Source organism: Malus domestica, chromosome 09 (genome assembly GCF_042453785.1).
Source record: "Malus domestica chromosome 09, GDT2T_hap1".
Lineage (NCBI taxonomy): Eukaryota > Viridiplantae > Streptophyta > Magnoliopsida > Rosales > Rosaceae > Malus > Malus domestica.
In genome coordinates, this window is record NC_091669.1 from 30,983,058 (window position 1) to 31,010,633 (window position 27,576).

Sequence of the window (27,576 nt, forward strand, 5' to 3'; positions counted from 1 at the left end):
TTGGAGCTTCACTACGCGGTGCCGCCCCAGAAGACGAAGGCAGATGCGGTTGGAACAAACCCACAAACCTCCGGTGATCAAGTAAAATCTGACCATCAGTTTCCTGCAGCTGGTCAATTTTCCTCTTCATGTTTGTGGCATAACTGTGTGCAAGCTTGTGCAATTGTTTATTTTCATGCTTGAGTCCTCTAATCTCCTATTTGAGATTCTGTATTTCAGCCACCAACGATTCAACGTGACGGGTTCGAGCAAATAGGCGTTGGGCCATGTTGGACACAGAACCCGCACACTGCACGCTAAGAGCCAGAGACTCCTTAACCGCCAATTCATCGGACCGTCTAGCAAGCAGTCTGTTATCTCTGGGGGTGATAAGGTTCCGGGCCACCACCGCAGCGGTCATGTCATTTTTCATCACCGAATCCCCAACGGTGAGAGGACCAGTAGGGGATATGAAGGATGGGCGCCATATGTTGTCTGGTGAAGGCGGAGCTGCCTCTTCACCAAGGTTCAAGTCAAAACGACGATCGGAAGGGCCAGACATTTTCAGAGGTGGTGAAGAAAGAAGAGAGGAGGACTGATCAAGATTTTGGAAGTTTACAGGAGGGAGTGTTTACAGGAGGGAGCTCAAGTGTGTTGTGGAACACAATTACCGCCTCTATAAAAAGAAGAAATCAGAGAGGCGTTCCTCAGAGAAGCGTCCTCTCGCAAATCGAAGAGTCGGGGCTCCTTTCTCAAATGCCTGATTCTTTTCTCAAAAGAGGAGTTTCCTTTCTCAAAAGCCGGATTCTTTTCTCAAAAGAGGCGTTTCATTTCTCAAAAAATGGGCTTGCTCAGAAACCACGAGCCGAACCCCGGATTTTAAAAGATCAATTTGTCCAGACGTGTCGTCACTCGTCACATGCAACTGGCAGCTTTACGGAAATTACGGGCAGCTTTGTCAGAAAGCGCGTAATTTGTACTATTCACCCATCCACCGGCTGCCGACAATGAGTGAGAGAATAGTTCCGGTTGTGAAGAAAAGTCCTATAAGTATTTACCTTCGCCTTCCACAGCAAAGGCACACATTCTCAGCACTTCTTCATCTCCGAGAATGCATTCCCAAAGAACCCTCTCGAGTCACTCTGTATTCCTCATTCCCTGGGATACCCCTGCAAACAACCCATCCAGAGCAAAAGTATTTCATATCATAAAGGTTGAAAGCAAGAGTATCTCTTATTTTATGCTTTTAAGTATTTGGAGTCTTTTGAACTTGTTTTGAGTCTTTTGGTTTGTCTTAGTGTTTTAAAAGTTAGTTTTATTTATTTGAGTCAAGTGTTTAGCACCCCTAGTTAATCCCCGGTTAGAACGATCCCTACTTACATCATTACTACAATTGTCACAAATAGGGTTTAATTTGTGTGCTTATATATTTCTCACATCAACAAGGTAAGCAATCAAACTTCCAAGTAAGCAACCTGGATCAAAGGCTCGACTTCGGCTTCCAGTAGATTGTTCTCATTCTTTTTGTGTCGTAAACAGCAACAAGGATAAGGAGAAGCAAATGGAGAAGAGATGATATGAGACACTTTTGCTTTTGAACAAGTAACTTTCCACATACTTATTCTTGAACTGGCCTGAAGGGTTTTCTAGTTTCCTCCAGAGTATAAGGCCGACTCAAGAATTTGAGGGTCAAAACAAGTCCATCAAATCTAGAGTACGTTCGACCCTGATGATATGGGATACTTTTGCTGTTGACAAAGTAGTAGATGTATTGGCACGTGTTCTGTTACGCTTGTCTCCACATGATTCCTTGTATCCTTCTCACTTGCCCTATATGTTCCTCAGGCAGATGTGGTATCTTCTCTGGAAGCATAAAATGTTGAATATGAGTACTCGAGAGCAATGCCAGGTAAGTAATCAGGCAAGGGGTTCCATGCAGTCAATTCCTAACTGTAAGCTTGATTCCAAGTGCTGACTGATTGCTCTCTTTCTCCTTGTCTTGCAGGTAAGAACAAGGCCAAAGGAAAAGACAGGGAAAAAGCATAATATGGGATACTTTTGCTATTATCGGGAGGAAAAGAAACTGAGTATTTCGAGAGACTTTGTTGAGAGTGCCCTCTCGGATGTGAAGAAAAGTTAAGCATTTTTTTTATTTGCAGGTCTGCTTGGCTGTGGAGGATGGAGGTCGACATATATAGGAGTCTCCCTAACAACAAGTAGTAGTGCTATTCTTTTACCCTTCTTAGTCATAGCAATGTAGTGGGAGCTGCAAGCTCCACGTGTTTTAACTTTGTTAAAGCACTTTGAAAAAGTGGTCTGTGGTATCTGGAAAGCTGATGTTATGTGTGAAGATTGCAGACAAGCTTTATCCAAGGAAATCTGGCTCTCGAAGTTTGGAGAGCGGTGCCTCTTCGATTTTCGAACAAGCAATCCTGTCGGGGATATGGCTCTCGAGATTCAGAGAACGGTGCCTCTTTGATTTTTGAGAAAGCAATCCTGTTGGGAGTCTGACTCTTGAGATTCGGATAGCAATGTCTATTCGATTTTTGAGAAAGTAATCCTGTTAGGAGTTTGGCTCTCGAGATTTAGAGGGCGGTGCCTCTTCGATTTTTGAGCACGTAATCCTGTTAAGAGTTTGGCTCTCGAGATTCAAAGAGCAGTGTCTCTTCGATTTTTGAGAAAGAATCTTGTTGGGAGTCTGGCTATCGAGATTCGGAGGGCGATGCCTCTTTGATTTTTGAGCAAGCAATCTTGTTAGGAGTGTTTTCTCGAATGTGAGTAAAGGTTGAGCATTTTTACCAATCTGCCTTGCCACGGAGCACGGAGGTTGACACACATTGGGACTTTCTAGTTATCAAGCAGTGGTATTGTTCCTTTACCCTTGTGGGTAATAATAGGGTAGCTAGACCTTCAAAATTTATGTGTTTAAACTTTGTCAGAGATCTTTGGCAAAGTTATCTGTGGTATCCGAGGAGCTGATGTTATGTGTGGAAAGTGGTGCCTCTTCGGAATCCGGAGAGTGGTGCCTTTTCGATTTTTGAACCAACGACCCTGTTGCCCTTTCTTTTATAAGGGCACCAATTGTGTGCAAGAAATACATTCAGAGAGTTATTGCTTGTAGGAATTTTCCCCTTACTTCAGAGATTTATTGCACCTCATTTCTCCTTCATCATTTATGAGAATGTTTGGCCCATCCGATCGTCGTTTTGACTTGAACTTTGGTGAAGAGGCAGTCATGCCTTCTCAAGACAACATATGGCGCACATCCTTTTTATCCCCTACTGGTCATCTTACCGCTGGGGACTCTGTGATGAAGAATGATATGACCGCTGCGGTCGTGGCTAGGAACCTTTTCACTCCCAAAGATAACAGACTACTTTCCAAACAGTCTAATGAGTTGGCTGTTAAGGATTCTCTAGCTCTCAGTGTTTAGTATGCAGGTTTTGTGTCTAATATGGCCCAATGCCTATTTGCTTGAACCTGCCAAGTTGAATCATTGACGGCTGAAGTGATAAGTCTCAAACAGGAGATCAGAAGGCTCAAGCATGAGAATAAAGTTGCACGGCTCGCACATGACTATGCTACAAACATGAAGAGGAAGCTCATTCAGCTGCAGGAATCTGATGGTCAGATTTTACTTGATCATCAGAGGTTTGTGGGTTTGTTCCAAAGGCATTTATTGCCTTCGTCTTCTGGGGCTATACCGCGTAATGAAGCTCCAAATAATCAACCTTCGGTGCCTCCTCCTTCTGGGGTTCTACCTAGTATTGAGGCTCCGAATAATCAACCTCTGGTGCCTCATCTTTATGGGGCTCTACCGACTGCTGAGACTTCTCCTGAGCAACCTTTGTGAAGGCTCCCTCTTGTTTGTTTATTTTGATTCATGTATATGTACATATTTGTAACTTATCGGAGATATCAATAAACAAGTTTTGCTTCATTTTAATGTATTGTGTTAAATACACCAAGGCCTTCTTCACTAAGTTCTTTGAATTTTTCCTTTTGTTAAATCTTGTATGTTGAAGCTTTGTGAGTAAAGCATGTAGGTTGAGGTAGTGCTTCCTTAATTTCCCGAGTGAGGAAAACTTCTCGGTTGGAGACTTGAAAAAATCCAAGTCACTGAGTGGTCATGAGACTTCTGAGTATCAAGGTGCAGTAGCATATGGTAGGAGTCCCCCATGTCTCCGGTCGAGGGAGTTGACGAATGAGGTGTCTTGCTAGTAGCCAAGTTTCCAAAGTAACAAAACTTCACCATTTTCGTTTCTAAGTGGTAGCCCAAAACTCCTCCTTCATATATATTTGTTATGAAAGTTGTTAGGCCCAAAGAAGATGAGGCCTAGGCTTCTTTTTTTTTCTTTTTTTTTTTGAATTTTTGAATTTTTGAATTTTTGAATTTTTTAACTTTCGAATTTCCAAAATATATATATATATATATATATATCTATTAAGCTTTATAGGTGAAGCTTTGTAGGTGAAGCTTTGAGGTTGATGCTTTGTTGGGTACCATGAATTGATTTTGCTTCACACTATCTTGATCAAGATAGTGTGAAGCTTTTGTGTTGAAGCTTTGTAGGTGAAGCTTTTGTAGGTGAAGCTTTTGTGGTGGGTGAAGCTTTTGTGGTGGGGGAAGCTTTTGTGGGTGAAAATTTTGTGGTGGGGGAAGCTTTTGTGGGTGAAGCTTTTATGGGTGAAGCTTTTGTAGATGAAGCTTTTGTGGTGGGTGAAGGTTTTGTGAGTGAAGCTTTTGTGGGTGAAGCTTTTATGGTAGGTGAAGCTTTTGTTAGTGAAGCTTTTATGGGTGAAGCTTTTGTAGGTGAAGCTATTGTAGGTGAAGCTTTTGTAGGTGAAGCTTTTATGGTGGGTGAAGCTATTGTGGGTGAAGCTTTTGTAGGTGAAGCTTTGGAGTTGAAGCTTTTGTTGGGTACCATAAATTGATTTTGCTTCACACTATCTTGATCAAGATAGTGTGAAGCTTTTGAGAATTTGTAGTTGTCCTCCATTGATGAAGCTTTGTTAAATTTCCCTTTTTTTGGGGGGGAAACTAGAAATTTGAAAATGTGGGAGATACAACATATACACATTTTGCTTCCACACTGTTGAGCAAGAGATTGTGATGCAAGCCATACCTTGTAGTAGTCGAAGGTTTGGATGAACCATATAAATTGAATTTGCTTCGAACAGTCTTGAATTTGCCTCGAAGGTTTGAGAATTGTAGTTGCCCTCCATTGATGAAGCTTTTGTTGGCACCATAAATTGGTTTTGCTTCACACTATCTTGATCAAGAGTGTGTGAAGCTTTTGAGAATTGTGGTTGCCCTCCATTGATAAAACTCTTGTTGGCACCATAAATTGGTTTTGCTTCACACTATCTTGATCAAGAGTGTATGAAGCTTTTGAGAATTGTGGTTGAACTCATTTGATGAAGCTTTTGTTGGCACCATAAATTGGTTTTACTTCACACTGTCTTGATCAAGAGTGTGTGAAGTTTTTGAGAATTGCGGTTGCCCTCCATTGATGAAGCTCTTGTTGGCACCATAAATTGGTTTTGCTTCACACTGTCTTGATCAAGAGTGTGTGAAGCTTTTGAGAATTGTGGTTGCCCTCCATTTATGAAGCTTTTGTTGGCACCATAAATTGGTTTTGCTTCACACTGTCTTGATCAAGAGTGTGAAGCTTTCTACGAGTTGTAGTGTTTGCATTGTTACAGAGGGGAAATGTCTGAAGTAGATGCAAGAGGGTTGAATAGCTTGATCTTCGTATACCATGCATTAAAGTTGTTATTGGCTTGCAATAAGACTTTGTTGGTGACTATAACTTTTGTTAGGCATAAGTGCTCCCCTAGTTGAGTTGTCAAGCTTGAGGGTTTTTGATTATTTGTGAATGCTAGGAGTTCACATGTACAAGTTGTACCACTCGTCTTCTGGTAGGTGGAATGAATGGTGAGTTGCTTTCATCACTTGGTTGGTGGTACGAAGGTGAGTTCCTTCATCACCTTTCATCACATTTCATCACCTGGTTGGTGGCACGAAGATGAGTTTATTTTTCACCTGGTTGGTGGCATGAATGGCAAGTTGCCAAATGATATTAGAGTACGGGTTGTACATTTCATCATCTGGTTGGTGGTATGAAGGAAAGTACGGGTTGTACATTTCATCACCTGGTTGGTGGTATAAAGATGAGTTAATTCTTCACCTGGTTGGTGGCATGAGTGGTAAGTTGCCAAATGATATTAGAGTACTGGTTGTACATTTCATCACTTGGTTGGTGGCGTGAAGATGAGTTCTTTCTTCACCTGGTTGGTGGCATGAATGGTAAGTTGCCGAATGATATTAGAGTACTGGTTGTACATTTCATCACCTGGTTGGTGGCGTGAAGATGAGTTCCTTCTTCACCTGGTTGGTGGCATGAATGGTAAGTTGCCGAATGATATTAGAGTACTGGTTGTACATTTCATCACCTGGTTTGTGGCATAAAGATGAGTTCCTTCTTCACCTAGTTGGTGGCATGAGTGGCAAGTTGCCAAATGATATTAAAGTACGGGTTGTACATTTCATCACCTGGTTGGTGGCATGAAAGAGAGTACGGGTTGTACATTTCATCACCTGGTTTGTGGCACGAAAATGAGTTCCTTCTTCACCTGGTTGGTGACATGAGTGGCAAATTGCCAAATGATATTAGAGTACGGGTTGTACATTTCATCACCTGGTTGATGGCATGAAGATGAGCTACTTTTTCACCTGGTTAGTGGCATGAGTGGCAAGTTGCCAAATGATATTAGAGTACGGGTTTTACATTTCATCACCTGGTTGGTGGCATGAAGGAGAGTACGGGTTGTATATTTCATCACCTGGTTGGTGGCATGAAAATGAGTTCTTTCTTCACATTTCATCACCTGGTTGGTGAGAATAAGGGCAAGGTGTCGAGGCATATTGTAGCAAGTGTCGAAGATATGTTGAACCCTTTCGAAGCATAATTGGCTTATGTATGGATGTGTTGGAATGTATGATTTTTATGTATGAATGTGTTGGAATGTATGATGTTCATGTATGAATGTGTTGAAATGTATAATGTTTATGTTGATTGATATGAGTGATGCTTATGAATGTTTTGATATGCATGAAGGGATCCATGCTTTTGATATGTGAACCATGTTGGTTGTAACACTTAGTATCACATACTTTGTGTCAAAGTACGCATGTTGAAGCTCTAAGTTGGAGTATAAGGGTAGGTCCGCGTAGACCAAGTGTTCCAGTGCTAGGAACGCAAAAGACTTAGAAGAAGTTGTCTGAATTCCCTCTTCTTTAAATATTTGTCGAATGGCTTGTGTGACAAAAGATCTCAAATAGTTGAGAGTCAAAACATCTGTAATGTGTATGCCTTCTTATAATAGCATTTCCTTCAGTACTTAATCCTTCACTTTGAAAGAGTGAGGCTTGGCCCCATAGTCATAATAGTCGAAGGTACGTTCACCCCTGGTTAGCTTGATACGAACTTTTATCCCTCTTGTTGTAATAGGCTTGCTGAGAGTAAAAATCCTTCATCTTACCAAGAAACAGATACGTTTGGTGACTTAGCGAGTAGCTACATGAGGCAGGAGATGATGCAATGGGTGTTTGAATGGCCAATATCTCCTCACTTGGTAGAACTTGACTTCCACTTCCCATTTGTTGATAGAGGTTAACCATATGGGGGTTCCCTTGGTATGTCCTTGCTTCGGCGAAGGCGTGGTTGTAAGCTTATGCCATCACCTCAGAGTAAGTCTTCCAGGTGTTAGCATTGATCATGTACTTGAAGAAACAATCATGTAGGCCTGCCGTGAAGGCCTTGAGTGCGGTCTTGTCATCTGCCTCAGCGCAGTGAGAATACTCATGGCTAAAGTGACCTGCATACTCTCGTAGTGACTTGTCCGGCTTCTGGCGAATAGTGTACAAGTCATCTGCAAAATGCAAGTGATCGGGCTGGAAGATGTGTTGAGAGATAAACAGTTTCCTCAATTCTTCAAATGAGTCTGCTGTCTCAGGTGGAAGACGGCAATACCAGTTTAGAGCTCTGCCAGAGATGGTGAAGGGGAAGAAAAGACATCGCTCTTCGTTGGTGTACATTCGATATGCCATGGTGGACTCAAAGAGGTTAAGGTGTTCAATTGGGTCATCCCTTCCAGTATAGAGCTGTAAACCAAGCTTTTGTTTTGTCTTCGCTTGAAGGGGGTGTCGATGATCCTTCTTGTGAGAGGGTCAGGCCTGGGTTAGTTCCAGTTAGGTATCTCGGCCTGACGTTTGGCCTTCAACTTGTTTACTTATTCAATGAGCTGTAGGACAATGGGGTCATGAGTGGAGTTATGTACCACTGGAATTTTCTTTCGTAAGTCTCCATCACCTCTTGGAAGTACGAAAGTTTGAGCATGGGTGTGTGGTTTTTTCTTGGACTCGCCGTACTGACTTCTAGGGCGAGTCTGTCGGAATACCTTAGAGTCCCTTGTACCTTCATGTTCCTTTAAGACCTGCCGTTCCTTCCCTAGATTGGCAGCTGGCCTGGGTCGTGGGAGGGGACTGAGTCTTTCAGAAACCCTTGGGTCATTGATCTTCGAGCATATATGGAAGGGATTCTCTCGACGTTGCTTTAGAAAGTCTTGGCAGTCACGATAAATGACTTTCGATCCTTCCAACCCTTCTGCAAGGAGGTGTCTTCCTCAACTTCTTTTATTTCGGGGTGAAGCATCTGGGCTGAGAGAAGTCTCATGTTGATCAATGTTTTGATGATTAGCTCGATCCTCATCAGGGATACCCATGTCGAAGAGAGGTGACCCTCCATGTTGGGGGGCACCCAAATGATGGTTGATGTCCACAAGGGCAACGAGCTCGCGTGTTTGAGTACGCCTAGTTTCGTGGAACGTCTCAAAGAGCTTCTCATACTGCTCCTGAAGAACCTCATTCTTCATTGTTATCTTGTTATTCTGAGCTTCTAGTCATCGACTTTAGCTTCAAGAGCAACCCTCTTTCCTTCCTTCTTTCGCTACTTCTTACTAGGTGCAAGAGGGGTGTCATTCTGTGTGTTGTGGCTTTCTTCGCTCCCCATGTTGGAAAGGGATACCTGGTCAAAAGAGAGTGTACGAATGGTGGAAACCAGCTTGGCAAAGCTGAAGAGAGTGGGAATAAGTGTCATTCCCACAGATGGTGCCAAATGTTGATGTACAAAATCAGTGAGAACTTTGTTACAACAGAAAGTGTTAAGTTTGTGACCTTCGCTAGATTGCTTCGGTCACTAGTGTGGATAAGTATGTAAATGGATAAAGACAGGGAAGCAAACACAAGATGTATGTGGTTCACCCAGATTGGCTATGTCCACGGAGTAGATGAGTTCTCATTAATTGTGAAGGGTTTACACAAGTACATAGGTTCAAGCTCTTCTTTAGTGAGTACTAGTGAATGATTTAGTATAAATGACATTAGGAAATATTGTGAAAGAATGATCTCTATTTATAGAAGAGAGTTTCTAGTTTCATTCTGACATTGACACGTGTCGTGTTGTGATTGGCTTCTGATGTTAACACGTGTCGCACTATGATTGGCCTCCTGGTTGGAGGGAAACTCTTCTGGGTCCTTAACTGTATAACGTTTACCGATGCTCAGTAGTTTCGGGATTTGTCAAGTATGGTACAAACACCTTTTATATGTGATTTTTCAATATTTATCGGAATTTCAATATTTTTAGATTAAAATGTTCATAAAATTAATTTACGATAGTTTACTTAATTTAAAAAAAAATTAGCTTAAGTTCTGGTGACCCTAAAAACTACCAAGCCTACGTGGCTCGCAGGCCGAGTAATCTATGAGCTAACTACGTCCTTCGGTTGTATGTGGGGTGTGCCAATGATGCGAAAATTAACTTAACACACAAATTAAACCCTCTTGTTGACAATTGTAGTATGGATAAGTAGGGATCGTTCTAAACTTGGGATTAGGAGGGATTGCTAATCTGACTTTAATACACAAAACTAAGCTTGAAAACACTTAACTAGACTCAAAGGACTTAAAACAAACTGAAAAGACTCAAAACTAACTAGAATGACTCAAAACAGCTTAAAACCACAAACTAAGACAGATTCTAACTATATTGACACTCTAAAGTAAAGGGGGATTTGGTTTTGATGAATTTGAAACAAACAAACAAATTGTAAAACTAAACAGATTGTAAAACGAATTTTGGGAAATAAGATGGTTGATGGATTAGCTAGAGGTCCATTCTTCACACATGACACACTTGTACATGAATCGATTTCCAATTGCTTTTCAATAAATTATGAAGCGCAACACCCCAGATTAACCGTGATGCACTAATTAACCCTCAAATTTTCCTTTACTTATTGAATTGGATGAATGCATGCGACAACCCAAATCATTCTCCAAAGGTCCCCTACATGAATGCATAATAGAGATACAATCAGAGATCATTACGTTCCATGAAAATCATAAGTGTTGACAAAACATTCGTAACTATGAATGCATGATACGTTTGCTAAGAATTCAATTAACGCGATTATGACTAGCAACCTTCACTACTCATGAATATAAATTTGAAATGATTAGGTGAAGCTCATTTATATTCTAGCATCAAATTCATGCATGAAAACTAAGTATGAATCCTTAATCAACATACAAGAATCAGTTTTGAAGAAAACAGTTAATTGAATTGCATTCACATCCTATCAAATCACAATTGGAAGAAATCAATTCATATCTCAAGGATGTTCATGGCTTCAAACTTCCCTCTAGCTAAGTAGGGGTTTAGCCACTCATAGTTACAGCAAAATAAGGGAATAATAAAGTAGAAATTGAAAACAAGAACGAAGTACACCTAAAACGCTCCAATCCTCAAGCTTGAAGCATCAAAAGCCCTTTTTCTTCCCCCACCTTGCTGCGGCACAAGTGACTATGGATGTTTATGGCTGAATGAAGGGGTTAGAGATGTGTAAAGGTTGAATGGGGCTGCGGCAAGGAAAGGAGAATGGTTGGAATTGTGTATGGGAGTGAATGGATGTGTAGAATGGTGAATAATTGATGCCTCTTCATAATGAAATGTACGGCTATTTATAGAAAGAGTATGAATTAGGTGAGTTAGGTGAGTGCACATTCCATTCAATTTAGGTAGGTTAGGTGAGTACACCAACAACTCAAATCTAGTAGGTTAAATGAGTTCACCAACAACTCAAATCTGGTAGATTAAATGAGTTCACTAACCATTCTTGCAACTTGCACTCCTCACCAACCATTCTTGCAACTTGCACTCCAGATTTGTAGCATGTTTCTAACCTCATTTAAGCACAAAAAATGTCCATCCAACTTGCTCCCCATGCATGCACTCCAATTCAATCCAAAACTGCACCAAAAGGCACCAAAATGCCTTTTCTTGCCACTTTAGCCTACAAACACACGAAAATGGCTTGAAATACTAAATTAACTAAGAAATAACAACATAAATGCACAAGAAAAAGCTAACTAAGTCGCATAAATATGCTCCTATCAGCCAACTCATCGGCCGAGCTCGGTCGATGAGTAAAATATGTTGATGTCTTGTTGGGTGCGCTGCTGACTTCTTGATCTTGCAACTGCGGCCGAGGAAGGAACTTGTCTTGGCCTTCGGATCCTAAAGCCTAAAGACAAGGCTGCTAACTTAGCGAAGTTCAATATCAAATTCAGCTTCCAATGTGCCGAATGTAGTAACTCGTAACACCTCACTTCGCCGAGAAGGCTGATAAGATGACCTTAACCAACAAGGATTCGAAAATCCTTCTTGACTGAGACTTGGATAGGTAACCAGTCGGCCTTGACGCAGTGCTGTTTATGCCAACTGAAGATGCTGCAGGATCGGCTGATTCTGCGGCGACAGTGCTGTTTATGCCAACTGAAGATATCACCAGTTGCCTCCACAATGCTATTTATGCCAATTGAAGATGTGTCAGCAAAAAAGAAAATAAAAAAAAATCTCAAAGTTGTTGAAAGAGTTTACGCAGGGCAGCTTTGTGTGTTGAATTGGAGGTCCCCTGGATGTTGCCTACGGCTTTGTATTTATATTGGCTGTAAACCCATTGGATGACATGTTTTTTCCAACCAAAACTCCATCTCCCAAGTTATATGCGTAGATACATCCATGTAACTCTGTAAAAAGTCGCAATTCAATTATAATCCTTCCCTCAACCCATCATCTGGTCGCTCATCTCTTCCAATGTTTACGACTTTATCCTGTGCATGCACAAAACCAAATAATATTTCATGATAAGGCCATGTGCTTGATGAGATATATTTTATCTCAAACGAAACTCTAGGTTGATAACAAGAAGCCACGTGGGCTTGTTACTGTCTCAGATGCATGCTTATCTCCATTAATTCAAATGGAAAATCACAACCCACTCAGTTTGAATGTGAGTCAATCAAGTCATCACATGCTGCATGCTTTTCAAATCAAATACAATTAGTTTAGGGAAATTTTCATAACTAACCACTTTTTGTACCACAAAATGAATTTTAGCCTACCTTTTACAATTCTTACAAATTTAACCAAATTTCCATGTGAAGTTTCAAGAATACCCTTGAATTAAAACACTAATTACCCTCTCTCATCCCTTCCCTTTTCTGCAGAAATGCCCCCAAACCAGAGAGACTCGAGACCACAATATCAGGTGGAGGTGGACTCTCAAACTGGCCAACGACAACCGATCCATTTTCCCTCTTTGTGGTGGATTTTCTTTGCTACAGAGAGCCATTGGCCTTACCCACGATACCCTTCCTTCGTCATCCCCCACCCCTTTTGTACCTATTCATTCGTTAACAACATTTGCATCACCAAATTAATATCAATGGTGTCGTGAATTCCAGTATCGAAAGCAAGCTTAAGCTTCGTCCAACACCATATGTACGAACATTATAGTGAGAGAGTCCCAATCAAGACTATTTTTTCTTAAATCTTAATTATTTATTTCTTATTTTGATTGCAAAAATTCCAATAAGATCAGCATGCAGCAAGCCAAAGCAAAGTTCCTTCTTGGACTGAGTTTGTTATTTTGAAGCTTTCTTTGCATCGATGACAGCCCTTTCGTCGCTAACAATACCTTCGACGCTGACGTCATTTTTGGCCACTGGTTCGACTTGACTAGAGAAAATCTCTAATCATTTTATATTTTTAGTCATTAAGGGTATATTAGTATTTTTATATCAAATTTTGGTTATAATTATCATAAATTTTAAAAAATGGTTATAATTCAATATGGGACCCAAGTTTTGGTTGTTTTTCCAAATTTCCCATTAGTTTAATCCTTTATCCAAGCAAAAAGGCATGACGTCACAAGCTTTCACAACTCTCGCACAGTATTACTCCCATTTGATCTTTCCCGATCTCCTCAGACTCAAAAGATCTCTCTTAAGATAATTACCATGATTAAAATTAATAGTAATATTAAGAAAAATCTGTTTAGTCTTGGAGTCATCTAAAGATTTCAACGCCACCAGGTCGATAGTGTAAAATTAGATCCAAACAAATTAATTTTTTAATAATCTAAAGCTAAAATTTTAAGCCAAAAATGTTAGAGCAGAAAAATTATTTTTGAGCTAAGTTGGGAGATGAGCTAAATATAAGTGGAAATAAGTTTTTCAAGTGTCTTTACAGTATATTATGACACGTTTTACCCCGCCGCTTTCGACGTGTAATAAGCACAGCTATCCGTATCCGCTTGCGCTTTCAGACGCTGCTTCACCTTCCTGATCTACTCTTCCTCAGTAAACTTTCCACCCAACAAGCTCAGCACTCAGCAGTCGCACTCGACAATGGCAGACCGATTCTTCCCAAATATAATGCCAGACATGGTAGCCGAAGCACCAACCCCATCACCTCCACAAGCAGAACACGGAAATGACTCGCTCATGAACCTCCTCTCCACGCCCTGCCCATCTCTCTCACACCTTCTCAAAAGCGCGGCCTCGGACCTCAAACAAACCATCCTTACAGAGACGTGGGCCGGAGCCGCCGCCGCACAAAGCCTTCACGACTTCACTCTCTATTCCGGCGCTCTGGGCACCGCCTTTCTCCTCTTCAAATCGTACCAAGTCACCGGCGACGCGAACGATATCACTCTCTCTGCTCAGATCGTCAAGGCCTGCGACTCTGCCTCTCTGGGTTCGAGGGATGTTGTCACATTTATGTGCGGGAGGGCGGGTGTTTGTGCTCTTGGCGCGGTTGCGGCGAAGCACTGCGGCGACTCTGCTTCTCTGAGTTATTATTTGGCACAATTTAGGGAGATTAAGCTTTCCAGAAGTCTCCCTGATGAATTGTTGTATGGGAAAGTTGGGTTTTTGTGGGCTTGCTTATTTCTGAACAAACATTTGGGGGATGGTACAATTTCTTCAGCTTACATGGTAAGTACACTATTAGCAATAGTTTTATAACTTTTATTGAACCCAATTGAGTTTAAATTTTAGTCCTTTTGGTTAAGTACACTATTAGCAAAGTCGAAGTTGGCAAGAGCGGTGTACTACCCTTTGCACCTAAGTTGGAAATCCCCTCCCGTAGTTTGGATTAGATTAAAATATCGCTCAAACGAAGAAAAAAAGTTCAAATTGTGTGTGTATGTATGTAGTGCATTAATTTATTAATGGGTGTATGGCCGGCTTGTATTTTGGATTTGTGCGTGCAGAGAGCAGTTGTGGATGAAATTATCAAGAACGGTCGAGCATTGGGTAAGGGAGGAAGATGTCCATTGATGTTTGAGTGGTATGGGGAGAAGTATTGGGGGGCTGCACATGGATTGGCAGGGATTATGCATGTTTTGATGGACATGGAATTGAAGCCTGATGAGGTTGAAGATGTCAAGGGCACTCTCAAGTACATGATTAACAATCGTTTTCCTAGTGGTAACTACCCTGCTAGCGAAGAAGATAGACATCGAGATGTTCTAGTACACTGGTGTCATGGGGCTCCTGGGATTGCCCTCACACTTGCCAAAGCTGCTAAGGTAAGAATTTGAATGCTCTTTTCATGTATAGAATTTCATGGGCTTCTTTTCAATTGTTTGCTAATAAATTTCATGTGGATTTCTTGTCCAAACTGGTTTTGGATTTAAACGTTTAAGATTCTTTTATAATTTGTTCTCTAGACATTTATCGAACACTGTTTATTAGTATTGACCGTGAATACATTTCATTAACATTAATGAGCTATATTCGAAGTTTTTTCCCAAAGAAACTTCTCCTTAAAGCACACATTGTGTGATGGAAGTATAGAATTTGTGTCATTCTTCCATAGAAGTTGCATTATAAACCTCACGCTGACATGAGCAAGCGGCTTTAATTGTCCGAATCTTCAAATTATTCACTGTCGACTTGTATTGTGTCTCCTCTTTTAGTCTGTCTACTATTAAAGATATGGTAAATCCCAGGTTTTTGGAGATAAAGAATTTCTGGAAGCAGCTGCTGATGCGGCAGAGGTTGTCTGGAAACGTGGACTGCTAAAGCGAGTGGGGATTTGCCATGGCATTAGTGGAAATGCATATGTGTTCCTCTCGCTCTACCAACTGACAGGAAATGTAGTGTTCTTATACAGAGCCAAAGCTTTTGCTTGTTTCCTACTCGATAGATCTCACAAGCTTATATTGCAGGGTGAGATGCATAGAGGCGATAGCCCCTACTCCTTGTTTGAAGGAGTTGGAGGTATGGCTTACCTTTTATTGGACATGCTTGAACCTTCTCAGGCAAAGTTTCCTGCTTACGAACACTAAAAGATGTTTGTACAAGGGGAAGCATCAGGAGTAGAAATTACCATCACTCATTGTAATTTACTACTGAGTATATGTAATATGTGCAAACCTCTCTGTCCAGGAACCCGAAGATATGGTTCCATTTAGTTCAGTCGCCTCTCTATAATCTGTATGTTTAAATCTTCCATCATTAGCAATAAAATTTATTAGCTTGATCAATTGGAGGTTGTTTCAATCCTTTCACCAAATGTCAATGAAGTCATGTACATTATATATCCGTTATGGTCTAGGTTCTTTTTAATCCTTTAATTTGTTACTATCCTTCTATCTAGCTTTCTTTAAATTTATGGTTGTTTATGACCTAATGTGCTTACTGGTTTATGCATCCTAGAGAATCCAGATATAGGCTGAAAGGCCTCAGGTTCAATGTTGTAACCTGGTTGAAGGTCTATATTGCTAAGTACTAATCAGCTTGAAGGGACAATCTATACCAAAATGAAAGCAGGACGATTGCATCATGTCGGCACCTTTTTCTCTTATTGTCTACTTTAGAAAATATTCTTAATGTATGGGTTGGTGTAATATGCTTGCATTGCTAGGACGGTTACATGAATTTCGTTTCTTATCTTTCTTTTTTAATTATGCACGCGTTGATGTAAGCACTCTACATGACCAACCCTATACACATGCAGTCGTACTATTTAAGTGTCTGGAATTCTGAAGGAGGACCGACCTTAGCTACCTATGAAGAAATGAAATGTATGTAAAAACTTTGCCCTTGGGACGTCCAGGATCGTGCAAAATTCACCATGCTGCTAGTTCTTGTGGACAAACAGGTCAGCACTGCAAAGATTGGTGGTTCATCGTTGGTGCAATTTTTTTGTTGCAGTATTGTTCACAGGTACGTGATGCGTATAGACATCCTTTCTGTTTCTTTTCTACATTGACTTTGTATTTATGAATACTGGATATAAGGTTGTACTATGAACTACAGATAACAAATAATGCACAATCCCTTGGAGCCTTCGACAATCAAATTTAGCGGATAAGGTTTCATCCTAGTGAAAAAAATGAAAATGACGTGACGGTGATAATGACTAAATCTTTGCACCTGCCTTCTTAAAACATAGCAGCCTCTGAAAGTAGATGACGATGAATAACATGGAATCTTGGTAGCATGAAACCCATGCGTAGAAATATAATGCAAAATCCTGAAGCGTCTGCCATTGATTGTCAAGTAAATGAATGAACTGAAATTGGTGTCTGACATGCTCAACGTTTCTCTTTTGGTATGTACTACTGATTTAAATTTCTTCCACTGGTAATTCAGCTAATAAGGGGGTGTGGCTTAATTCTCATTTTTGATACGAGCCACTATAAGTTCTTCTCGGCCTTGTTTTGTGTTATAAACAACTCATTTTAGGAGTCTGTATCAAACCATAAATAATGCTCATAAGTTGGTTTTTTTCTTGATATCGAATGTTGTCAAACCTTATATATTGCAAACTGATTATTTTTTGTCTTCTATCGGATAGGATCTGAACACAAACTATAAGTAGTGAATCATATTCTGAGCATACATATCCAGCCATCGAAATGCTTGGGGTACAGGAAATCAAGGGTCATAAAAATATATTTGCAGAAGGAAAAGTTACTCATATGGAAATAAAGATAGAAGAACAGGAGCAAGAGTTTGTTTATTCCCCAAACAAGTAACGTAGCGTCCAACCTCTATAGCATATGCCACATGCAGAACAATACTTTGTTTCTTGCTTTTCCAGGTGACTAGGTTGCCTCCCACAAACGTACAGAACCCAGTGGTGGACTTGCAATCGAGGGAATTTCCTACCCAATGAGCATCGGTATAGCCTGAGATGTGAGTGTGACTATTGTTGTGCATAAGAATTCCTTTACCAATGGAACCTTTAAGATAACTAAGCACATGATGAACAATCTTCAAATGATCCATGCTTGGAGAGTGCATAAATTGGTTAATAAGACTAACGACATATGATATATCAGGACGTGTGATAGTCAGATAAATGAGTTTGCCAACCATTATTTGATAGTAGCTTAAATTGGGAATAGGATCACCTTGAGTTTTCAGCTTCAAGTTGCTATCCAAGGGGGTGCGAGCAGGCTTACAATCTGTCATTTTTGCTTCGTGAAGAAGATCCATAACATACTTGCGTTGGTTGAGGAAGAAACCCTTGTGAGAGTGTGCCATCTCAATGCCCAGAAAGTATTTGAGAGTGCCAAGATCCTTGATAGCAAAGTTCTTGTTGAGATATTGTTTAAGAGCATTAATCTCTAACATATTATCACCTATCATAATTAGATCGTCAACATAAATGAGCACAACGAGTTTACCCACTGAGCTAGAGCAAACAAATAGGGAGGAATCCGAAGTACTTCGACATAAGCCAACCCTTTCTAGAACATAACTGAGCTTGGAATACTATGCACGTGGACTTTGCTTGAGACCATAAATGGATTTATGAAGTTTGCACACCATTTCTAGGTTGTTTGATTGAAGATGACCTGGGGAAGCTTCATGTAAACCTCTTCTTCAAGTTCACCATGAAGAAAAGCATTTTTAACATCCATTTGAAAAAGAGGCCATGCATTGTTAATTGCAACTGACAACAACACCGTAACAATGTTCATTTTTGCCACAGGAGCAAATGTCTCCTTATAATCAACCCCATAGGTTTGTGTAAAACCTCGAGCAACCAAGCGAGCCTTATTCCTTTCAATCGTGCCATCTAAATGAAACTTAGTTTTGTACACCCAACGGCTTCCCACTGCCTTTTTCCCTTTTGGAAGTTTCACTATGGTTTGTTATTTTCATGGAGAGCTTGAAGCTCTTCTACCATAGCAATTCTCCACTCACTGTGAAGATTGGCTTCTTGAAAACTTTGTGGTTTGCGAGCCTCATTAATGGCACTTAGGAATGTGGCAAAAGAAGGTGAGACTTTGCTATAATCAATAACAACAGTCATGGGATACCTCGCAGTGTAGGTCACATAATTATGCAACTTGGATGGAAGTTTCCTCTCATGGGCAGGATTGCGACTAACTAGAGGAGATTGAGTTGTAGGTAACTGAACAATATCTTGGTTGGAAGGATTACTGAAGGGTGCAGGTTGAGTCTGATGAAAAAGAGGTTTCATCTTCAACATGTGCCACCGAGTGAAGATTAACATCATCAGGCACATGATCACTAGGAATGCATGTTGTATCTTCTCCATTTGGATATGGAATTGGAAATAAATCTAGCAAATGCTCCCCCTGTCTAGAGTAATCCAGTGATTGTGAGAAGTAAGGGACATGTTATTCAAATTTAACGTCCCTTGAAACAACCTTTTTTATAGTTGTTGGATTGTAGCACTTGTAACCTTTTTGGGTGGATGAATAACCTAGAAAGACACATTTGGCAGCCCTTGGGTCTAGCTTGCCACAATTTTGTGCTTGAATGTGAACAAAGCATGTACACCCAAAGACTTTTCAAGACCTCATAAGGTGATTTAAAATTCAACACTTTACTAGGCAATCAATTGATAAGATATGCTGCAGTAAGAACTCTTTGGGACCAAAATTTCCAAAATTTCATAGGCACATTCATATGAAACATAAGAGCTCTAGTCTTCTCAAGTAAATCTCTATTCTTCCTCTAGGCCACCCCATTTTGTTGGGGTGTTCCAACACAACTTGTTTGGTGTAATATACCATGCGTGCTTAAGTAGTGTGACATGTTATGGGACATATATTCAGTGCCATTATCTGATCGTAAAGCATGAATTTTTGAAGCAAATTGTGTGGTTACAAGTCTGTGAAAATCTTGAAAAACTTCAAGCAAATTGTGTGGTTACAAGTCTATGAAAATATTGAAAAACTTCCATCACTTCACTTTTAAATTTCAAAAGGTACAACCAAGTGATCCTTGTGAAATCATCCACAAAAGTTACAAAATATTTGTATCCATCAAAAGACTCTAGGATTGGTCCCCAAACATTGGAATGCACGATTTCAAAAGGATTACTAGCCCTAGACAAAAAGGGAGTAAATGGTAATCTAGTAAACTTGGAGAAGTGACAAACATCACAAGGACTTGTAACTTTGCACAGGTTTGGGAACAAGGTGGATAGGACTTTTTCAGCAGTATGTGCTAGTCTTTGGTGCCAAAGTTGTTGTTCTTGAGCTAAGTTTGAAGTGACTTGAAAAACCTTGGGAACATGAATATGCTTGGAAAGATAGTAGAGACCATTTAAGAAAAATCCTTCACCAATCGTCTTCTTGGTGACTACATCCTGAAAAATCACTTTTTTTTTAGAGAAAATAGCTAGACAATTTAATGAGTTTGTGATCTTGCCAACAAATAAAAGTTGAAAAGGGAGTGAAGGAACATAAAAAGCCTCAGACTTGACATCACTTGAGATCAAATGTGTTTTCCCTTTTCTTACAACCATAGCATTTTTGCCATTGGCAACTGACACTTGAGATGGAATTGAAAGTTTTTCAAAATTATGCAAGCTTGTAGACTTGTTAGTCATATGATCAGTGGCTCCAAAATCTATAATCCAATAATCATGCACATTACCAATGTTGAGAGCAGTTGAGAAAGAGTGTAAGATACATGGGATGTCCCGTTGTACCATGCCTTCATTTCCAGCCAGGAAGCTAGCAAACTGTCTTAGTAGTGCAGTTTGATTGTTGTCACATTGATTTGGTGGTCCTTCACAATCTCCAAGACCTTGTTTCTTATGAAGAAACGCAGCAAACTAGTTGATCAGTGTGGTTGGATTAGTGGTGAACTTCATTGCTCCCTTGGAAGAAGTTGTGGCAACATGATTTGCCTTGTAAGAAGGGTTGTACGAGCCTTTAGAGACACCCTTTTTATCCCTAGGAAACTTTGGTTTTAGCTCTGGATGAAGAATCCAGCATCGGTCTCTTGAGTGCCCACCAGCATCACAATGGCTACATTTTAAGCCAGTTTTCTTTCCTTTGTAGCCCCTCTCCTCACCAAGTTTGTGGTTAGAGAAATAAGCCCTAGCTTCTGGTATATTTTCCTTTATTTCCAAGGGCATGACCTTCCTTCGAACCTTTTCTCTTTGAATCATGGTACACACACTTGAAAAAGAAGGCAGGTCGGGATTCATGAGGATATGGCTTCAAAGATCTTCGAATTCAGGGCTCAGGCTTGCTAGGAGTTGGAATATTTTGTCTTCCTCGACTCTCTTAATTAGCACAGCAACGTCGATGGTGTGTAGTCGATACACATTCAACTCGTTCCACATAGAGGTCAACTTTCCAAGATGTTGCACAAATGGCTTTCCTTTATGTTGCAAGCCAGCAATATCCTTCTTCAACTTAAACACACGAGCCGCATTGTTCTGATTTCCATACATTTCCTTAAGATTTTTCCAAATAGTCATGGAGGATTCAGCATAGCTGGAAATTTATGCAATCTTGCGATTCATGGAATTGAGTAACCATGACATAACCAACTGATCTTTGCATAGCCAAGCATCATAATCCGGTGAGGTAATCTCATGCATTGGGATAACACCATTGACATAACCAAGCTTTGATTGTCCTCCCAGAGCAAGAGTAACTGCTCTCTCCCATGGAAGGTAGTTAAACTCATTTAGCAAGACAGAACTATGACGTTGATTTGGGTTGATATCAACATCTGCATGTGGTGATGATGGAGCAACATGGGAGCTGTCTCATTCCAAATTCACTAAGCTCTCTTTAGCCATGTTTGAAGGACAAGAAGAAGCTCACAAAACTCTTAAGAAAATCCACAGAGATAGGCCGGTTAGGGTCACTGCTCTGATACCATATTGTATTTTGTGAATTGTATATTCATCATAAAAGAACAAAGTACAAGAGATAGCCAATATATAGGACAAGGATTGTCTGCCCTCCTTGTTTCCATGCGCTCCCATGCCCTCCTGTTTGTGTGATCACGGTTAAGCCACGTCAATATTTTATATTACTATTCATTTTTGTCTTATTATCTTTATAAAAAAACAATATAAAATGTTGACGTGGCTTAACTGTGACCACACAAAACAGGAGAGCACGGGAGGGCACGGGAACAAGGAGGGCAGACAATCCTTGTCCCAATATATATGTGCTAGAGGTAAGAAACAAGATTTCCTACCCCTCCTTGATTTACGCCTAAAGGTAACAAAACAAGTAAGATACACATCCCTTGAATTAAGGGGACTGACAACAAGAGGCAAATGGTGATACCCATGCTGAAGGTGGCAGAAACTAGCCATTCTACACGGTACATCACACTATCACCCTAAAGCTAGGTTAACAACTTTGTACAGTGGACATACAACCTAGCCCTAGTAGACATACTTCTTCCAATATGAACGCATTCGGCCGGCTTTTTCTCTCTGGAAATGATATTCCTTACTGGTTGGCCTATGTCGCGAATGAGCATGAAGTTGTCAAATTTGAAGTGCCGCAAAGGACTGATGTTTATATAAGAGGGTTGGCTATTTGCATAGTTTATTTTGCGTATCACTTTGAGTGTACTGGGCCTGTATGCATTCGTGTTGTTAACCATACCTAGCGAACTCATTTTCTCATTTGGCCAATTGTGGCCACTGTAACTGCTTCCCATGAATGTTACCTTTGGGTGGGACATTTTTCAAAACAAGAAGCTCAATCTAAAAGGCGGCAACATGGTTCTTGTACAAGCAAAATTTTATGGAGCAGTGGATGATCATCAGATTAAGGTGAAGAAAACAGGAGTGGATATCACAAAATGGGATTTGTCTGATGGAGAAGTGTGAATTCTGGAAATGGATCATTTATTTATAAAATTTAAGAAGGTGCACTATCAGCATGTACCAAAAATTTAGTCTGGTGACGATATCAAACTATACCATGAATACTGCCTGAAAGACATGCACTGATGACGATACTATTGACGTTGCAGACGGAGCTAAGCTAGCCATCACTCATCTGATGAGGTACCCTAAACCTGAACTCATCTTATGAGCTTCTTAATTGATTTGAATATTGAAAGGATTACAATCCCATTACTGGTTAATGACGTCTGGCTCTGATTAGTCAGTTACTTGTGAGTGTAATTACTTTTAAGTACGTGCAATGTCTTTTCTTTCTTCGATATGGGGAGCCATGTATACGTCATGTTGATTCTTGATTTTTCGGTATTTACTAATGAATATAATGAATCAAATAAACTAAGCGGGCTAGTTGATCCTCATTTTCACTCCTTTGTGAATTCATGGTATAGTCTAACCTAAGCGTTGATTGAAACGCATAATCATGTGTTGTCAAGCAGATAGTGACAAATACTGATAGTACCATGTCAATATAAATTTCACAAAATGTGTAAAAAAACAAGTAAGGCAATGTAAGTATTTCATATATTTTACGTCACACGTAAAAAAGTAAGTATTACCATATTTTGTCATAAATATATGCAATGCCATATACATGTATATTCATATCCCTCCACACATTTAGTTTCTCTATAATACTTAGGCGATGACATTTGACTTGACTTTGGCTATCTGAAAGCCAAGCCGCACAGCCTGCTGCACTCCCTTTAGTCTCTCAACACTAGTACTAATTATCGATGGATACCATCAGCTCCGCCAATGGAACCGCCTTCGCAGCCTTCTCGTCTTCCCTGTGCCACTCAAACCGCTGGAAGTACGAGGTGTTCCTGAGCTTTAGAGGCGACGACACATGCACTACCTTCACAGACCACCTCTCCATTGCGGTACACAATGCCGGAATCCACATGCTCATAGACTACCAGCTCAGAAGAGGGGAAAACATACAGAGTGAACTTGACCAAGAAATCAAAGGGCCGTCGTCTGTCTTCTCAAAGAGGTACACGAAGTCTGGATGGTGCCTGAGGGAGCTGGCCAAGATCATGAGGTGCCAAGAAGATCAAAAGGGGAAAGTAGTCCATCCAATATTGTACGACGTCGACCCTTTGAGGAAATAGTGGTATTATTAGAAATGCTTATTGGAAGCATGAAAGGGATGAAGATCCAAATGAGGTTGAGCACTTAATGCTTCTGCAGATTTGGGTGGGCTGAATCTTAACAAACGTAGTCGATTCATGTTTTATCGCCAATTCATCTAATTGGTCAGCATCATCTACGACGACAAGCACCTTCAGGCTTCCAAGTCTTTTCTCTATCTCTTTGGTTCTTCGGCAACACTACTCACATTAATGTCCAGCCGTTTCAAAACATCTCGAAGAAGTTGTTCTTGCAGAGCAACGATACTTTTCTTTTTTACTCCTCACCTTTTCAAGGTAACATTGACCACTAAAGCAATGATGATATTCGCTACACATAGCTCTCGCAAGTGTTGTTTCACCTATACTGCACATACCACAAATTGCAATTATTTGAAGATCAAGCAAATCTCCAACAGCTAAGCATTCACTGCTGAACTATTGCACAAGAAAATCCATTCCAACCGAGCACTTGGCTTGTTTTAAGTCTGTTGTTTTCAGTAGTCATCTGATGTCCTTAACAATTTCCTCAATAAACAACCCTTCACGCCGGGCAATTAAATTTCAAAATTATACAAAAATAAGACTGATCAGGCAACTTCAAGATTCAGATGAACTAAATGCGTCATTCATTATGACCAGATATTTTCTGAGCAAAGAAGATTTGAGTAAATTAGATTGATCCATGTGATTAACTAAGTTATATACGACCGCGTTTCTAACCTTGAATTATAAGGTGAGTAAATTTGAGCATAAAAAAATTGTAAAAAAGGAGTTAAAGAAGGAATTATACCCGTCCGCCGGAACGAAGCCTTAAGATCCTTCTCTGCTGCTGGTTCGTTTGGATTTTCATCGCTTTCATGCTTCCGAACTTCCCCAAAACCACCACTTTGTTTCCTCTCGACGGCATAGAATATTGGATAGACTATTTTGCCCTCTTGATCTTCTCGGCACCTCATGATCTTGGCCAGCTCCCTCAAGCACCACTGGGACTCCGCGTACCCCTTGGAGAAGACGACGATGGCGATTATGGACCCTTCGATTTATCGGTCAAGTTCACTCTGTATGTTTTCCCCTCTTCTGAGCTAGTAGTCTATGAGCGTGTGGATTTCGGCATAGCGTAACGCAAAGGAGAGGTTGTCTGTGTGGTTAGTGCATGTGTCGTCGCCTCTAAAGCTCAGAAACACCTCATGTGTCGTCGCCTCTAAAGCTCAGAAACACCTCGTACTTCCAGCCGTTTGAGCGGCACGGTGAAGACAAGAGGCTACGATGGCGGTTCCACGGGCGGTGCTGCTGGTATCCATCGATGACCAATTGGTGCAGCTGGCTTTCAAGAAAAGAAAGTCAAAAACTCTCTGATCATTTCAGTGTGAGCGGCACGCGTAACTTAGAAGCTAAAAGGTTAACGACTTAACGGCGTGTAATTTGGGTGGGTTTGAATTTTTTTTATAAACTACGTGTTAAATTCTTATTGATCAATATCATTGGGTCACCAACTTGGGTAGTAAGTATTATTCTTTTGAAGTCGATCGTGTCACTACATTACCGTGTGAATAACACGTGAGTTTGGCAATTTATGACACGATATGTTAATCCGATATGAAATTAACAGGCTATCGGGTTGATCCAATAACGAATCGGATCGTTATTGAGTAATCTGATAAGTACCTGTTAAGATAACATGTTAGTTCGAATATACACGTAAGTAGCCCGATACATGATAAGCAAAATATTAATTCAATAATAATGATATATATATATATATATATAAAGGTAGAGCATTTGCATAAGAATTTCAGTCAAAATTAAGGAAGTGAAACGCAAGGTACGTGCTTTATTTTTTATGGGTGTGTTTGTACCATACTTGACTAATCCCGAAACTACTGAGCACCGGTCAACGTTATACCGTCAAGGACCCAGAAGAGTTTCCCTTCAACCAGAAGGCCAATCACAATGCGACACGTGTCGACATCAGAAGCCAATCACAGCGCGACACGTGTCAACATCAGAAGCCAATCACAACACGACACGTGTTAATATTAGAACAAAACTAGAAACTCTCTTCTATAAATAGGGATCATTCTCCCACAATAATCTCTAATGTCATTTTGTACTAAACTATTCACTAGAACTCACTGAACCAGAGCTTGAACCTATGTATTTGTGTAAACCCTTCACAATTAATGAGAACTCCTCTACTCCGTGGACGTAGCCAATCTGGGTGAACCACGTACATCCTGTGTTTGCTTCTCTGTCTCTATTCATTTACGTACTTATCCTCACTAGTGACCGAAGCAACCAAGCGAAGGTCACAAAACCTGACACTTTCTGTTGTACCAAAGTCCTCGTTGATTTTGTGCATCAACATTTGGCGCCGTCTGTGGGAAACGACACTTATTCCCACTCTCTTTAGCTTTGTCAAGCTGGTTTCCACCGCTCGTACACTCTCTTTTGGCCAAGCATCTCTCTCCGATATGGGGAGCGAAAGAAGCCACAGCACACAGAATGACACCCCCGCTGGACCTAGTATGAAGCAACGAAAGCAGGAAGGAAATAGAGTTACTCTTCAAGCTAAAGTCGATGAGCTAGAGGTTCAGAACAACAAGATAGCGATGAAGAATGAAGTCCTCCAGGAACAATATGAAAAACTTTTCGAGATGCTTCACGAGGCTAGGCAGGCTCAAACACATAAGCTCGTCGCCCCTGTTGAGGTCAACAATCAACTGAATGCCCCCCAACACGGAGGGTTGCCGATATCCGACACGGACATCCCTGATAGGGATCAAGCTACACATCAATGTGATAATCAACATGAGACTTCTCTCAACCCAGCTGCTTCAACTCGAAGCAGGAGAAGTAGAGGAAAACACCTCCTCACAGAGGGAGTGGAAGGATCAAAAGCTGTCTATCGCGATTGTCGAGACTTCCTAAAGCAACGTCGAGAGAATCCCATCCACATAAGCTCGAAGATCAATGACCCAAGGGTTTCTGAAAGACTCGGTTCTCTTCCACAACCTAGGCCAGCCGTCAATCTAGAGAATGGGCAACAAGTCCCAGAAGAATATGAAGGTACTGGGGACTCGGAAACATTCCGACATACTCACTCTAGAAGTCAGTGTGGCGAGTCCAGAGAAAGATCACGCTATCTTGATCAAACTTTCCTACTTCCAAGAGGTGATGGGGACTTAAAGAAGAAAACTTCGGTGGTGCACGACTCCGCTCAGGACCCCCTTGTCCTGCAGCTCATTGAGGAAGTAAACAAGCTGAAGGCTGAACGTCAAGCCGAGATACCTGACTGGAACCAACCCAGGCCTGACCCTCTCACAAGAAGGATCCTCAACACTCCCCTCCAAGCGAAGACAAAGCAGAAGCTTGACTTACAGCTCTATACTGGAAGGGAAGACCCGATTGAACACCTTAACCTCTTTGAGTCGACCATGGTATACCGGGGACACACTGACGAAGAACGGTGCCTTCTCTTCCCCTCCACCCTCTCTGGCGGAGCTTTAAACTGGTATTGCCGTCTTCCACCTAAGACAGTAGACTCATTTGAAGAGTTGAGGAAGCTATTTGTCTCTCAACACATCTTCCAGACCGATCGATTGCATTCCGCAGATGACTTGTACACTATTCGCCAGAAGCCGGACGAGTCATTACGAAAGTACGCTGGCCGCTTCAGCCATGAGTATTCTCGCTGCGCTGAGGCAGATGACAAGACCGCCCTCAAGGCTTTCACGGCAGGCTTACGTGACTGTTTCTTCAAGTACATGATCAATGCCAACACTTGGAAGACTTACTCTGAGGTGATGACACAAGCTTACAACCATGCCTCC

General features: G+C 40.9%; 1 protein-coding gene and 1 long non-coding RNA gene across 2 annotated transcripts; one reads left to right on the plus strand and one right to left on the minus strand.

Annotated features, from left to right (window-relative positions):
* The first annotated feature begins 13,631 nt into the window (after positions 1-13,631).
* Positions 13,632-15,939, plus strand: LOC103444120 (lanC-like protein GCL2). Its single transcript, XM_008383036.4, has 3 exons — positions 13,632-14,383; positions 14,662-14,979; positions 15,403-15,939. Exons 1-3 carry the CDS (start codon positions 13,796-13,798, stop codon positions 15,739-15,741), a joined length of 1,245 nt encoding a protein of 414 aa, XP_008381258.3. The 5' UTR covers positions 13,632-13,795; the 3' UTR covers positions 15,742-15,939.
* Positions 15,940-23,113: 7,174 nt separating this feature from the next.
* LOC108174001 (uncharacterized) lies at positions 23,114-25,156 on the minus strand. Its single transcript, XR_011571521.1, has 3 exons — positions 24,965-25,156; positions 24,537-24,930; positions 23,114-24,110 (listed from the first exon to the last, which is right to left on the minus strand). It is a non-coding gene; the product is annotated as an uncharacterized lncRNA (long non-coding RNA).
* Positions 25,157-27,576: the final 2,420 nt, after the last annotated feature.

Coding starts and splice junctions, on each gene's coding strand:
- LOC103444120 (XM_008383036.4), top strand. CDS start 13,796: ATGGCAGACCGATTCTTCCCAAATATAATGCCAGACATGGTAGCCGAA. Junction 14,384..14,661: donor CAATTTCTTCAGCTTACATG/GTAAGTACACTA, acceptor TTGTGCGTGCAG/AGAGCAGTTGTGGATGAAAT. Junction 14,980..15,402: donor CACTTGCCAAAGCTGCTAAG/GTAAGAATTTGA, acceptor GGTAAATCCCAG/GTTTTTGGAGATAAAGAATT.